This window comes from Microtus ochrogaster, chromosome 21 (genome assembly GCF_000317375.1).
Source record: "Microtus ochrogaster isolate Prairie Vole_2 chromosome 21, MicOch1.0, whole genome shotgun sequence".
Classification (NCBI taxonomy): Eukaryota; Metazoa; Chordata; class Mammalia; order Rodentia; family Cricetidae; genus Microtus; species Microtus ochrogaster.
The window spans coordinates 4,145,759-4,158,984 of NC_022022.1; the positions used below are offsets into that span (position 1 = coordinate 4,145,759).

The 13,226-nt window shown below is 53.1% G+C and overlaps 1 protein-coding gene across 8 annotated transcripts in view; it reads right to left on the minus strand.

Annotated features, from left to right (window-relative positions):
* Window positions 1-3,849: 3,849 nt before the first annotated feature.
* Window positions 3,850-13,226, minus strand: part of Celf3 (CUGBP Elav-like family member 3) — a 14,332-nt gene continuing 4,955 nt past the window's right edge. Inside the window, exons 3-14 of one of the 8 annotated variants that reach the window (XR_003377838.1) lie at window positions 11,081-11,129; window positions 10,544-10,672; window positions 10,350-10,429; window positions 9,352-9,495; window positions 9,104-9,245; window positions 8,748-8,897; window positions 8,145-8,210; window positions 7,692-7,835; window positions 7,298-7,441; window positions 6,434-6,570; window positions 5,566-5,626; window positions 3,920-4,920 (exon numbers count right to left, since the gene is read on the minus strand). Coding sequence is in view for 6 of the 8 variants with exons in the window: in XM_026783950.1 (XP_026639751.1) it covers window positions 6,443-6,570; window positions 7,298-7,441; window positions 7,692-7,835; window positions 8,145-8,210; window positions 8,748-8,897; window positions 9,104-9,245; window positions 9,352-9,495; window positions 10,350-10,429; window positions 10,544-10,672; window positions 11,081-11,129 (1,176 nt within the window). In the remaining 2 variants the exon portion in view is untranslated. Of the gene's footprint in view, window positions 4,921-5,565; window positions 6,571-7,297; window positions 7,442-7,691; window positions 7,836-8,144; window positions 8,211-8,747; window positions 8,898-9,103; window positions 9,246-9,351; window positions 9,496-10,349; window positions 10,430-10,543; window positions 10,673-11,080; window positions 11,130-11,282; window positions 11,828-12,405; window positions 13,221-13,226 lie in introns of those variants that run through there. The other 7 variants (XM_026783950.1, XM_013349858.2, XR_003377837.1 and 4 more) reach the window with 7 other exon arrangements.

The window sequence follows — 13,226 nt, forward strand, 5'->3', positions numbered from 1 at the left end:
AAAAAAAAAAAAAAAAGAAGCAGACACAATGATAACTGAAAGGAAGGAATAGATATAAGGAAAAATTGTAGCAATGAAATCTTCAGTGGTGTAATAACATTGAGTTTACATAATAGGGGAGTGTGACTAGAGATGCAAGAGTTGAGCCAGGCCAGGCAGAGACACCTGCAATGCCTGCTCTTGGGAAGTGAAGGAAGGAGGATTAGGAATTCAAGAGCATCTTTGGCTACATAGCAAGTTCAAGATCGTGACTACATGAGCTCCCATCTCAGAAAATCAAGTGGCCTAGAGAGATGCCTCATTGGTTAAGGGCACTGTCTGTTCTTCAGAGGACTCAGGCTCAGTGCCCAGGACATGGAGACTCAACCGTTTGTAACTCTAGTTCCAGGCTCTCCAGTCCTCTCTGTGGTTTCTTTGGGCACCGGGAAAATGTGCACAGATACACATGTGAGCCCTCACATAAAAACCCTACAGTTAGGCAAGATGGCACATGCCTCTAATCCAGCATGCAGGGGAACAAAGAAAGGTCCATTCCGAGTTCGAGGCCACCTGGTATACAGAGCACGTTCTAGGCCAGCCAGGGCTACACAGACAAACACCCTGTCTTGAAAAACCAAAAATCAGTCAGTCAGTAATCTCTAAAAACAACAGCAAGAAGCCCTGGACTGTGAAGGGAATGTATTTTAGTATCAGACTATTCAGTTTGGGCACAGGTGGGAAATCCAGTGTAGATGTCTAGGAGTCATTTAGAGGTATTTTATGTGTATCGTGTGAGTTGGGATTAGCTGGCACTGGAGTTACAGACAGTTGGGAGTCACTCTGTGGGTGCTGGGACCCGGAATTTGAGTCCTCTGCAAGAACACTAAGCACTTTGAGCTACCAAGCCGTCTGTCCAGCCCCGGCAGTCGTTTCTTCCTGATTACTAAATAGCTTCTGGTGTTGAGGGCACCTGTTTAGGGCAGTAGGCCTGTAGCAGTGAAGAAAGCATATGAAAGTCACTCGGCAAACCTTAGTGAACTGGAGTTGACGCTGCTTGGAGAGTAGGTGGGAATAGAGGCAGAGGAGCACCCTGCAGACTTCTGTAGTGGGGCAGTGGGTATGGACAATAAAGGGGCCACCTTCGTTGTTGGGCTGACTGGAAGATGTGGGAGAAGCTGAGTGCAGTGGCCTCTGTCAGTAGTCTCAGGACTTGAGAGGCTAAGGATCGGGAAGACTGAGACCACCCTGTCTCAACCACCCCTCCCAGAAATGGGGGGAAAGAAATGGAAAGTTGTAATCCAGACTTGGACATGAGTGGGTAAGTGTGGTCATGTTCACTAACAGGAAAACCAGGGGAAAAGGTAGACCAAAATGAGTGCAGGAGAAAAGCAAGGGGTGTGTGGCAGGAACTCTTTATTGAGCAGGAGAGGAGGATGCAGTCCTTTGGATGGAAATTGGAGAAATGGACAATGAGCCATGTGGTCGTACACGTGTGACCCCAGAATTGGGAGGTGGAGATGAGGAGCAGGAGTTGAAGTTCATTCTTTGATCTGGAGAGACCATTCTCAGTTACATGTGGGCCACCAAGATGACTCCGTGGTCATTCAGGACCCACATGGTGAAAAGAGAGAATCAGCTTTTCCCAGAAATTGTCCTCTCCCCACCACGTGCCCTGGTGCATGCTTGTCTGCATGCATGTGTGTGCACATTGAATAGTAAGTGCTTAAAATAGAGGCTAAGCCCGGTGGGGGCGGGGGTGCATGCCATTAATCCCAGCACTAGAAGGCAGCCTGGTCTTCAGAGGGCTCCAGGACAGCCACGGCTACACAGAGAAACCCTGTCTTGAGAAACCTAAATACATAAATTTTAAAAATAGAGGCTGAAAGGTGAGAAAGCAAAGCTTTTCTAGAACCAAGACATTGGGTTAGATCTCTTCAGATTCTCCTTGAAGGGAAGCTTGGCCTTCAAGGGAACTCTTGGGTCACAAATACTTGAGACCCAAGAAGTAAAATGCTTACTCAAAAAGACCATGACTTTTAAATCAACAAGGAGCAACGTCGGGTAGGGCTAGCTCACGTGTGTGTACATAGAAGGGAAGAGGAGAACATGAACTCACCAGGGCTTTCCCTGCTGGGCCTTGTCAGCCCTAGTTTCCCTACAGGATATTTTCCTCAGTGTTGGGTTTTTGGTTGTAAAGTTAAAATGACATCTATCTCATCTGTTAATGTGCCATCTACACTCCTCTGCCTCAGCAAGTTATTAGAAGGCCACACTAGACAGTAACTGAGGTGGTGCCGCCACATCCGCCTACAAGCAGGCCAGGAGCAGGAGGGAGGGGACACAGTCATCCTGGGAGATTCTCTTGGTCTGGAACTCACCTCTCATCTTGGTTCTGACCTACAAACTGTTATAAAGCTGAGATAGCTCTGGGGGAAACTCCCAAATACTAGCTGCCAGCTCCTGTTGGCCTTACGCTGACTTCTTGTCACCACGTGCATGCACTCACACGGCCGGCCCATCTCTAAGATTTCAGGTGCCTTATTAGCTGAGCGTCCTGCCTGAATCCTTCCTCTAAGTGGTTGGTCTTCACTGCCAGTTTGACTGGATTTAAAACTGACCTAAGAGCATGTCTTGAGAGGATGAACAAGAAAGGGTACCCTGGTGTGGGTGGGTGGGTGAGTGGCACCATCCCATGGGCCACAGTCAATGAAAAAAAAAAAGGTGATCTGCTCTAGCAGCATAAACCAGCCACCTCCTGCTGCCACCAACATGGGCTCTCCTGCCATGTGCATGGAAGCCTCGGCCCTTGAGTTACTGCTTGTCACAGAAGGAAGGACTATAGAAAACAGAACCCCATTCTTCATCTCTACCACACCCAAATGTATCTCCATAGTGCTGTGTGTGTGTCTGTGTGTGTCTGTCCCAGGCTGGCCTCAGAACTTCCCATGTGCTGGAATTACAGCCATGTGCTGCTGTGCCTGCCTTCTTCTAAACTATGGACCCTGCTAAGAGGGGAGGGGAGGGGAAAGGTGGGGTTAGCTCTGAGGAGTTACACATGGCTGTAAGTTTCTCTTTTGCCCTGATATTTACCCCCACCCCACGATTCCTTCTCTTCCTTGCTTTCTTTCTCATTATCTCTGTGTTGGTGTAGAGGGCCCTGGGCACCCTTGGCAAGTGTTTTCCCACTGAGCTACATCCCCAGCCTGCAGACACACTTCCACTGAACAGCTCTGGCCTGAGGCCAGGTCATAACTGGATGAGGGCAAGTCTGTAAGAACCTGGGGAGAGCTGCTGCCTACCAGTGGCCTGTGCCCAGTGAAGGGAGCCCACACCACATGATCCCTTGGTGTGACAAGTGAAAGCATTCTTGGGAAAGAATCATAGGAATTGACTTTGAGACCTGCCGGATGGAGCGCTCTAGCACCCTGTTTGACACTGCTGGTGCTCTTCACCTCAGGAACAGGTGAGAAGACAGCAGCTGGACAGGTGTACAGCTTCCTCTTTTCTGGCATTGTGACTCTGGGGAAAGGAGCTACCCTTCCAAGCATCTTCCCTGCCTGTTGCTAATTACCTCCTGCCCATAGGGCTGCTGGAGAATAAGGAATGAACGCGAAGGGTCAGCACAGGACCACAGGCACACAACAATGATAGTGTTAGCCAGCTCCTAGTGTCACCGGAAACAAGACCCCAACCTTCAGAGAGGCCTGCTGACCAGTACACTCCTGCAGGTCCTTCCGCTGTGCTTGACTCTGAACAGCATTCTAGAATCAAGCCCCCAAAGATGAGTGAAGTTATGAGCAAGGCTTGACCATAGCAAGGGCTTGACCTTCCTCAAAGTTCTGTCTCCCTAACCCTAATCTCCTTCCCTCCCTCCCTCCCCCTCCCCAATGTGAACGCCCTACTCTCAACCTTCCAAGACTCATATTGGGTGCTTTTAAACTTCTTTCTTTATTTAGACAGAAAAGACCAACTTTTCAAAAGTAAAACTGAATAAATAAATAAGTAAAGCATAGAGTGTCAAAAATTGACTCCCCTTCTTGCCCGCTACCATCCCACCCCCACCCGTGTTCTTTTTCCTAAAACTTCTTCCTAAAGAAAATGATCAGGTAATAAACCCCTTTAACCCCTCCCCACACCCTTCCTCCCAAATACCCAATTACCCCCAAAGCAAAGGGAGAAATCAAGAGAGAGGAAAAAAAAATCCAAGGGCAACATTGTCTAAACTCCCAGAAAGAGGGTGGCAGCGCCTGGCTGGTTGGGCTGGGTGAGGCCTTGGTGGTCCTGGTACTCACATGGAGGCCAGCAGAGACTGTAAACATTTTAGGGATTCAGGGAAGGTCTTTTCCTCATGAAAGGAGGGTCTCTGTGACTGGCTGGCAGAGAGGCAGCCCTCAGGGCTCCCCGACACCCTCCTTTGAGGGGCTCTTGGGGGAGGCAATGAGTGTTAGGACTAGGAGCCTGGGATTTGGAGATATCCTACCTCTAGCTGAGGGTGGAGGGAGAAGTGAGAGCCAGCTTCTGAGAAGCCCCTACAGTGGGGAGGAGGCTGGGGTGAGAAAGCTTGGGAGAGCGGATGCCTGGCTGCCCTCAGGGGGGCACAGCTACTCCAGGCCCACTAAGGGGAGACAAGTGCGAACGGTGGGTGCAGAGGCCCGACTCTGGAGCCTTAGCAGAAGGCAGATAGCCCTGGGCCTCCAAGCCTATTCCTTGCTTCCTCACAAAGGCCAAAAGGGCACTGGGGAGGAAATAGGCTCTTGGAGCCAGGGAAGCAAAACCATGGCCCTTCAGAGAGGCAAGGTGGAGGGAGTGAGCCAGGTCCTGGACCTTTAGGGCCATGAAGCAGCTTTTGCCCCAGAGTCCAATCAAGGCCCAGGGCAGATGTGCAGAGAAGGCCGGGGCCAGTCATGGGAAGAGAGTGCCCTTCCTCTGGTATCTCCAGACCTGTGAAGAAAGGAAATCTGGGTGACGCACAGGGAAGATGGCTGATACCGGTCATGGGTTCCGGGAAGGGGGCGGGTGGTGGCAGGGAGGGATGGCACCTATGATGGGGCTACTTGAGAAAGGCAGGCCATCAGAAAGGCCATGTCCCAACAGAACCATCCGCTCACCTCCCCCATCCCTCCAGCTATGAGGGCATAGAGCAGGGAGAGAGAAATGGGGAAGAAAGGGTGGAACAAAACAGAAGCTGAAGCTATTAGGAAGAAACACCAGACAGAGCTAGAGGGGAGAGCAGCAAAGGAACGAGACAAACAGGCAGGCAGAGATAACTAGAAGGAAGGAGAAGACAGACACCTGGAGAGGGGAGCATCCGCAGAGACTGGGGTGACCCAGGAGGGGCTTAGGGATGGAGTGACACCACTCCTAGCCCTAAGGTACTGTTCTCATTCCTTTTTGGAAAGGAACAAAGGAAGCAAGAGAAAAATGCACAGACCACAAACCACAGTCACCAACCACTGTTGACCAAGCACATCCCGCGAGCTGCCCCCGGCCCTGAGCCTGGGCTGGGGGGGCGCTTCCCTCCACAGCCCCTCCCCAGATAACAAACAATTGGCTCCAAAGACAACACGCTCGTTCCATGCAACTTACAGGGGCCCGGAGCAGGGGTCCGGGATGGGGGCTTCAGCCGACAATGGACACGGACCCTGGGCTGGGGGCCCCCAGGGTGGGGGGAGTTAAGCAGCCAGGATTGAAGGGAAAGGGGAGAAACAGAAATGTGGGTATTGTTCTTGGGTTGTGATTTTTTTCAAGGTTTGGTCCAAAGGAGATTAAACAAATCAAAAGTAGCCAGGGTTCACAGCTCTGTGCCCCAAGTCTGAACGGCAGCCTCACTGGGGTGGAGGGGCTCTACTCAGTACAAATCCCAGGTCGGTGCTATTCCACTTTCTCCACTAAGCCAAGCCACACCCACTCCCATCTGTGCTGTGTTCTGCCCCAGAGTCCACTGCCCTGGGAAAATCACCTGCAGTTAGGGCAACAGGCAACAGGACCTGAGTGTCCCCACTTCTTGGGAGACAAGGTTTCCGAGCCAAGAGGCTCTGTGACCCTCCAGTTCTCTAAAGCAGCCTCCTGCCCCCCCCCAAACCTACTTCACTAATTACATCCAACCCAAAGGAAAACCAGAAAAGAGAAAGACATAGACACACAGACACTGACCAGACAAACAAGACCAGATTCTGTGGAAAACTCTGGGAGCAGACACAGGTGTAGACTTGGCTCTCCCTGGGGTGGTGTGTTTGTGTGCACACATGCTCACGCATGGGTGTGTATGTGTGTGTGTGCGTGCTTGCAGGAGGCACAAATGACTTAGTAGCTGAGGGAGTGGCCCAGATCCCACTTTCTTTTGCTCAGCATCATGGTGGGTCGGTAGTGGAAGAAGGGTGGGGGGTTCACTTAAGGGGTCTGGCCCCAGTGTGTGGAGTCTGGAGATGAGGTCACAGGACAAAGCAGCACCCACCTGAAGCCCTTAGTAGGGCCTGTTTGCATCCTTAGGCCGCTTTAGCTGGACTTTGAGGCGCTTCATGCCAATCTGGAAGCCATTCATAGCCTGGATGGCAGCCTGGGCACTGGCTGGATTGTCGAAACTCACAAAGCCTGGGGTGAGAAGGGCATAAGGCCGGCCTGGCTCCACAGAGCTGTCCAGCCGTAGCGCCAGGGCTACTTGTTTGTTTCCCAGCACCACCCTGCTCCCTCCGAGCAACTCTAAAACCTGGAGACCTGCCTGACACACAGGAGGCAGTCAGAGAGAAGTGGTTTATGATAGGTTTAATGAGTGAATCCAGTCCAGCCATTCACAATCTAGGATGTGTTTCTCAGTGTTCTTAGCATGTGTGTGTGAACATAGGATCTCATGATACTACACGTGTGTGTGCATGTGTGCACACATGTGTGTGATGTGAACATAGGATCTCATGCTACTACACGTGTGTGCATGTGTGTGATGTGGACATAGGATCTCATGCTACTACATGTGTGTGATGTGGACATAGGCTCTTGTGCCATTGCACTTGTGTGTGTGTGATGTGAACATAGGATCTCATGCCACTACACGTGCTCAGTGTTCTGAGCTACATCTCTAGCCCCAAGGTTGGTTCTTAAGGAGGAAGATGAAGCTATGATGTTTTTACAAGAGCCAGGCTTGGGTGGCAACTGTATGGGCTGGTGGGTGTGTCGGAGATGGTTTTTTTGTGGTCTTGTATAATTGGGCTTTCAAATGCTGAGCTCATTGAGACCCTAAATGCCTCCGAATGTGGCAAACTTTGTTCTAAGTTAGAGTTCAAACAAAAATGTCCATGGGTCTTTTGGATCATCATGTTCTTACCAAAACATTTGCTCTGGTTGGTGGCCCGGTCAACAAAGACTTTGGCTGAGATGACGTGACCAAAAGGGACAAACATCTGAAGGATCTCTGAGTCCGTGAACTCCTGGGGCAGGTGGTAGATGAAGATGTTGCAGCCATCAGGGCCTGGGTGGCAGCAGAGATAGAAGGGATAGCTCAGAGACTGGGAAATGCAGACTGGACCATCAGAGGTGGGGGCGGGCTGCTGCAGAGAGTAGCTGCCAATCCAGGCCCCCGGCAGTGTGGGACCGGGGTCACCATTCCTTCCATCCTCACACATAAGGCCAGAGCTGAGTTTGGCCCAGAACCATCGGGAGTACCCAAGCCCACAACATGGGTGGTTCACAGCTATCAGGACCCTGCCCCTGGCTGGCACCTTCCCGTTGTTGCTGTTGCTGTTGTTGTTGTTGCTGCTGCTGCTGCTGCTGTTGCTGAGGTGGTGGTGGGGGCTGCTGGGCGACCAGGGCTGGAGGCTGCGGGAACGCAGGTGCAACCAGGCTGTAGGCTGCAGGATAGGCTGCTAGGGTAGTGAAAACAGGAAAAGCAAATGGGGGTTCCCCGACCTCTCACAGCCAGCCTTGTCTCCCTCTCCAGCCCAATCCAGTGGACTCCACAGGACTGAGCGTGTCAGGGAAGGGGCTTCCTCGGATCAAGTCCCGGGGGTGCTTCCTCAAGCATCCACTCTCACAGGCATAGCTTGTCAGGAAAGCCTGAGGGCGTGGTTGGCAGAGAGCATCGAAGGAGGCTTAGGTGTATAGTTTCTAGGTCTGCTTTCCTCACGCCGTCCCCCCCACCCCGTGCATGTGCAGGCCCAGGCCCGCACCCTCACCTGTGTACTGCTGCATTCCCGCATAGGCCTGCTGGAGAGGGTCCACAGGGGCAGCAGGGCTCTGAGCTGAAGGGAGCACCACAAGCCATGAGTGGGTCTGGGATGGGACATGATGGGAACCCCACCAGCGTCCCTCTCAGCCAACAGAGCCTCGTGGGGTAGGGGTGAGGGGTGAGATGAGAAGGGGAGATGCTTATGGCAGTAGGAAAAGGGAAAGAGCCCAGTGTCCGCAGACAGGTCTATGACTGACTACGGCCAAATTGCTCTACCTCTCAGTCTCAGCTGCCCTAGCCAAGAACGCGAAGAATGCCAGGTAGAGTAGCACATGACATTAATCCCAGTACTTGGAAGGCAGAGGCAGGCGGATCTTTGTGAGTTCCAAGCTAGCCTAGCCTATATAATGAGTTCTGGGAAAGCCTGGGCCACACAGAGAGACCCTATCTCAAAAACACTAAGAACCCAAGGGGCACTCCTGCCCAGGAAGAGAGCAAGAAAAGCACCTTAAACCCTGAGGTTGGAGAGGGAAGGTGTGTCATGGCTGCCAGCATGGGAATGGTGGCCAGGATGGCTGATGGAGCAAGGTGGGCAGGCAAAGAGCCGCACCTGGGTAAGGGTGAACCCCGTTGGGATACAGAGCATCAGGGGCAGGCTGCCCTGCGGGCTGGGTGGGCACCGGGCTGTAGCCGTTGACGCCCAAGGCAGCAGGGATGGCAGAGACAGGCGTGGCAGCAATGGCAGGAGGGGTGCTGGTTCCTAGGAAGGAGAAAATGATAGCGACAGAGCAGAGACAGGCACACAGATGCAGAGAACGAGCTGGCACACTGGGGGCAGGGTGGAGCAAGCGGCCCTTCTCTGACCCCAGCACCTCTTGGACCTGGTGGCTTCCCCCGCTCACAGCCACCATGCTATGTGCCCACCTGTGTTTCTCCCTAGCCCTAGCTGCTCAGCATAGGCCTTACCTGAGGATGGAGTGATAGGGGTGGCGATGAGGCCATTGCCATTGATGGCAGCCATGTGCTGCATCTGTACAGCAGCCATGGTGGCCATAGGGCTGAGGTAGGCACTGTGAGCTGCTACCAGCGCTGCCTGCTGCTGCATCAGCTGTGGGATGGGGAGAGGAGAGTAGGGCCAGGCCCCCAGCACTGCTGTCCACCTCCCTCCCGAGCCCTGCTTCGGTGTTTTGGGGATGGAGGGAGGGCATGCTTACGGCCTGGGTGTAGGCGCTGTAGGCTCCAAACTGGAGGGCAATAGGGCTGAACATGCCCAGTTGGGTAGCCACCTGCTGCATTCGGCGGAGACCTCGCTCCTTCTCTGTGTCAGCAAACTTTACCACCAGGCTGGATGAGGCACCCTGGGCATTGGGCCCATGTGTCACAGGCAGAGTCAACGCCTGCTCCCTAGGGCCTCAGCACCTTTTCGTAGGCCTCTTTGGGAGCACAGCCGTCACAATGCCCAGTCCAAATGGGATCCTAATCCCACCGTCTCCCTGCACTGGGTTTGTAAAAGGCTAGATAGAATTGAGGAGTGTAAAGTTAAATGCTCAGACTGGACGGGTCTGTGGGGATGAAGAGGACAGCGCCCACAGTGGATTAGCTGTGGGGAGTGTTAGTCTGCCAGCTGTGTCATCTCCCTGCCCCTGCTGAGACTCCCAGGTCTCATGTGATGCCTCTCCACACTTTCATGCTAGCCTGAGCCAAATCGAATTTCAATTGGGATGTTTGCAAGGATTATCACAGAGTCCTATACTCTGTGAGCTGAAGGGCCTAGGGTTCAGTTCTATCAGATGCTGAGTCCTCTTCCTGTCTGATGCCCACCCTGCCTCTGCTAGAGAGCCTTGAGTTGTGGGAAGCCCCATATCTTTTGGAATCGCCTAGTTAGGTTCCGGCTAGCACTCAAGTGACTCAAGGCTAACATTCAGGAGCAGCAGTATCAGTGTGTGCTGGGCAGGTGGGGCCTCTAAGCAAGGCTGACACCCCAGGGAGCGAGGTGGGGGGCAGGGAGGGTAGAGAAGAGATGGGACAGAAGACTGAGAAACAGGAGGCTGGAGGAGAGTAAGAGAATTCGGACTGGAGATGAATAGGTATAGGAGGTAATATTTAATTCATTGATTCTTTTGCAAAAACTTAAAAATAATAAATCAGAAGTCCTATCTTAAATAGAATTTTGCTCTATGCTAGGGCCCGATGGGTGGGGAGTGGGGCTCACCGGCAGGGTCCGGCTGCTGTGAAGGGTGTTGATGGCTGCCTGGGCCTCGGCATGAGTCTGGAACTTCACGAAGGCACAGCCTGGGGTGAACGAACATTGGGGTGAAGAAGAGGGTAAATGCCTACCTCTGGGCGTACCTCACGTGAGGGCGTCCTCTGGGGTTCTGTAGACAAGGGGAGCCGTGGGAGGGCTACCTTTGCTGGTCCCATCTGGCCCCCGAAGCACAGTGCACTCGTCTATGGTCCCAAATGGTTCAAACATCTTCCGGACGTCCTCATCTGTCTGCTGCTTTCCTAGCATCCCCACAAAGAGCTTCCGGTCTTCTGGGGGCGGGGCATGGGAGGGGAGTAATGTTCAGACCCCCTGACCACTCTCCCAGCCTTTCACCTTCTATGTGTATCTGTTGCTCCTAACAAGACTTCCCCCGTCTTGGGGGACAATATCTCTAGGTGTAAAGGAGTGATAGCTGAAAATTAGGATTTAGTAATGAGCAGTACTCTCATCTCAGGTCAAGAAAGAAGGACTTGAACCTTGGCCTCATTTTTGTCATCTTTGCGAAGGGGTCAGATTTCACCTCCTACCACACACTCGCCCATCCCTTAACCCCAGCCTGAGACAATTCTCCAGTACCATCAGCCTTCCTTCCTTAGGAAGGGCCACCCTTCATCTCTCTCAAACCCTGGGCCTGGGGGTAAGAGGAAAGGGGCTGAATCCAAAGTTGTAGAACCTACCTCCTCGACTCTCGCTGTCGGCCGGCTTGACCTGGATCGGCCTGTTCATCTATCGGAGAGAAAAGAAGGAAGCTGGCAGGACCTCCTTGGAACATCCAAAAGCCCTCCCCAGCTGAGATGACCAGAGACTGACGGGAACAAAGTTGCCTCAGCCCTCTAAGATGATGGGAAGGAAAGGGCAGGGCTTGTCTAGGTTTCAGACCTGAAAGGATTAAAGGTACTGAGGAGAGGGGATGTGTTGGAAGATGTTCATGGGGCGCAGCTCTGGGCTCAGGTTGGCCTCAGAAAGCCTGGGCCACCACCCATAGGTGTTGCTCTCTCAGGTGAGAAATACTGGTCCATAGGACCCAGCTCTGAAGTCAGAGCTCAGCCAAGGGCCTGGTCAACCAGAGCTGCCCCCATCTGCAAAGTGGAGCAGACAGGGGCTATCCCATGGAGAACCCCCAAGGAAGGATGAGGGAGACCCCCACAGAGGCCTAGAATTCCTTCTAACCACTGGAGGTGTGTCTGCCTCTCTTTCTGCTCCCCTACACCCCTTGACCCCAGGGGGAAGGCACTCGGGCAGCACAAAGGGAGCAGATGCCCAGTCTCCGTGGCAACGGGAGAATGCGCACCATGGCAACCGCCCACTCAGCCTGATTTATCCGTCCCCGTCGCCCTGGCGACCGTGGTGATGTCATCACTTCTGCTTCTCCACACACACCCAAAGAAGGACTGGAAGGGGGGTGGGAACAGGGTATGCTGGGGGTGGAGGGTTGGGGAGGGGCTGAGAGGTGGGGGAGGGGCCCAGGAAAGCTTCCTGGTCCTGGAGGGAGGGAGGTGAGTGGAGTGAGCCCTGCAGGGGCCACACTGCTCGGTCTCCTGCTTTCTCTTCCAGAACCAATCCATGGTCTGAAGAGCTGAGAAAGCGCTGATGGAGCGGAGGCTCTGTGCTCCCTTTAATCCTCCCTGGCTCCCTGGTACCCCAGAGCGCTACCTTCTCCCCGACACTCACAGTACCACCCTTTGTTCAGTGCGGGTAGAAAAATTCCTACTTCTATTCTCCGTGTCTTGTTTGGTGAGTGGACTTGGGAAACTCCCACAGGTTGATTTCCTTAACCAAGATGGCGAGCGTGGTAGCGGCTGGGAAGCGAAAGCGTTCAGGATTCAGCGCTGAATTTCTGTCACTAGTGAGGACTTTGACTGCTAGGGTCACACCCGGTACCCTCACTCATGTGGTGGCGGGACAGTCTTAACTCCAGAGACCGACAGTCTGCTAAGAGTGAGGCTAAGGGTAGGCTAACGAAAATCATTTAACGAGGAGACCTAGGTCCTAGGAGGCTTGCCTTTCGCTAGGAGCCATGGCTAAGTCATTTCTCTCCACTGGGCTTCAACTTCCTCAAGAAGACAGACCAGGCATTCTGTAGCCAGGTGCTCCTTACCTTTGGTCCTCTAGCATTTGGAGACCTTTGGAATCAACAAGGAGAAATACAAAAATACAGCTCCTGGCCGGACTCTGCCAGCCAGGTGTTCAGATCAAACCTAAGACTCATCTTCAATAATATTCCTGCCCCAGCCTCCCTCCCCCAAATCTCTGGGTCTGTGAGCAGCTGGTGGGGGGTGGGAGGGTCACAGTCTCATAAATCCTCCTGCCAATCTGCCCTCCCCCCAGATTTTACCTCCTACCAATCTGGGATTATCCCATTTGAGACTCAATCTCCTCAGGAGAGAGAGAGAGAGAGAGAGAGAGAGAGAGAGAGAGAGAGAGAGAGAGGGAAGAGAACATATAGGGGAGGTCTGTGGGCTAGAGACTTATGGTCAGTTACCTCTTCTGTACTGTAAGCAACACAGGAGATTCTCTCCCAGGCCCCACAGCAGCTACCTCACCCCCCCTCATATGTGGGGACAGTCCAGTCAGGGCCACAGCGTGGACATTCTTACGATTGGCACTAGGCCCTTTCCGACAAGTCTCCAGGGAAGTTGCTGTTCTCTCAGAGATTGAGAACCTGGGAGAGGAATGATGTCGTGCCTGCCCAGGCTTCCAGCACGAAAATAGCACGTCAGTAAATACCCATGGCTGGTGTCCATCCTCGCAGACCAGTGTGGACAAACCCCCACAACACCCTCACAGAGCACTCCTCAGCACTCCCAATGCAGACCAGTGTGG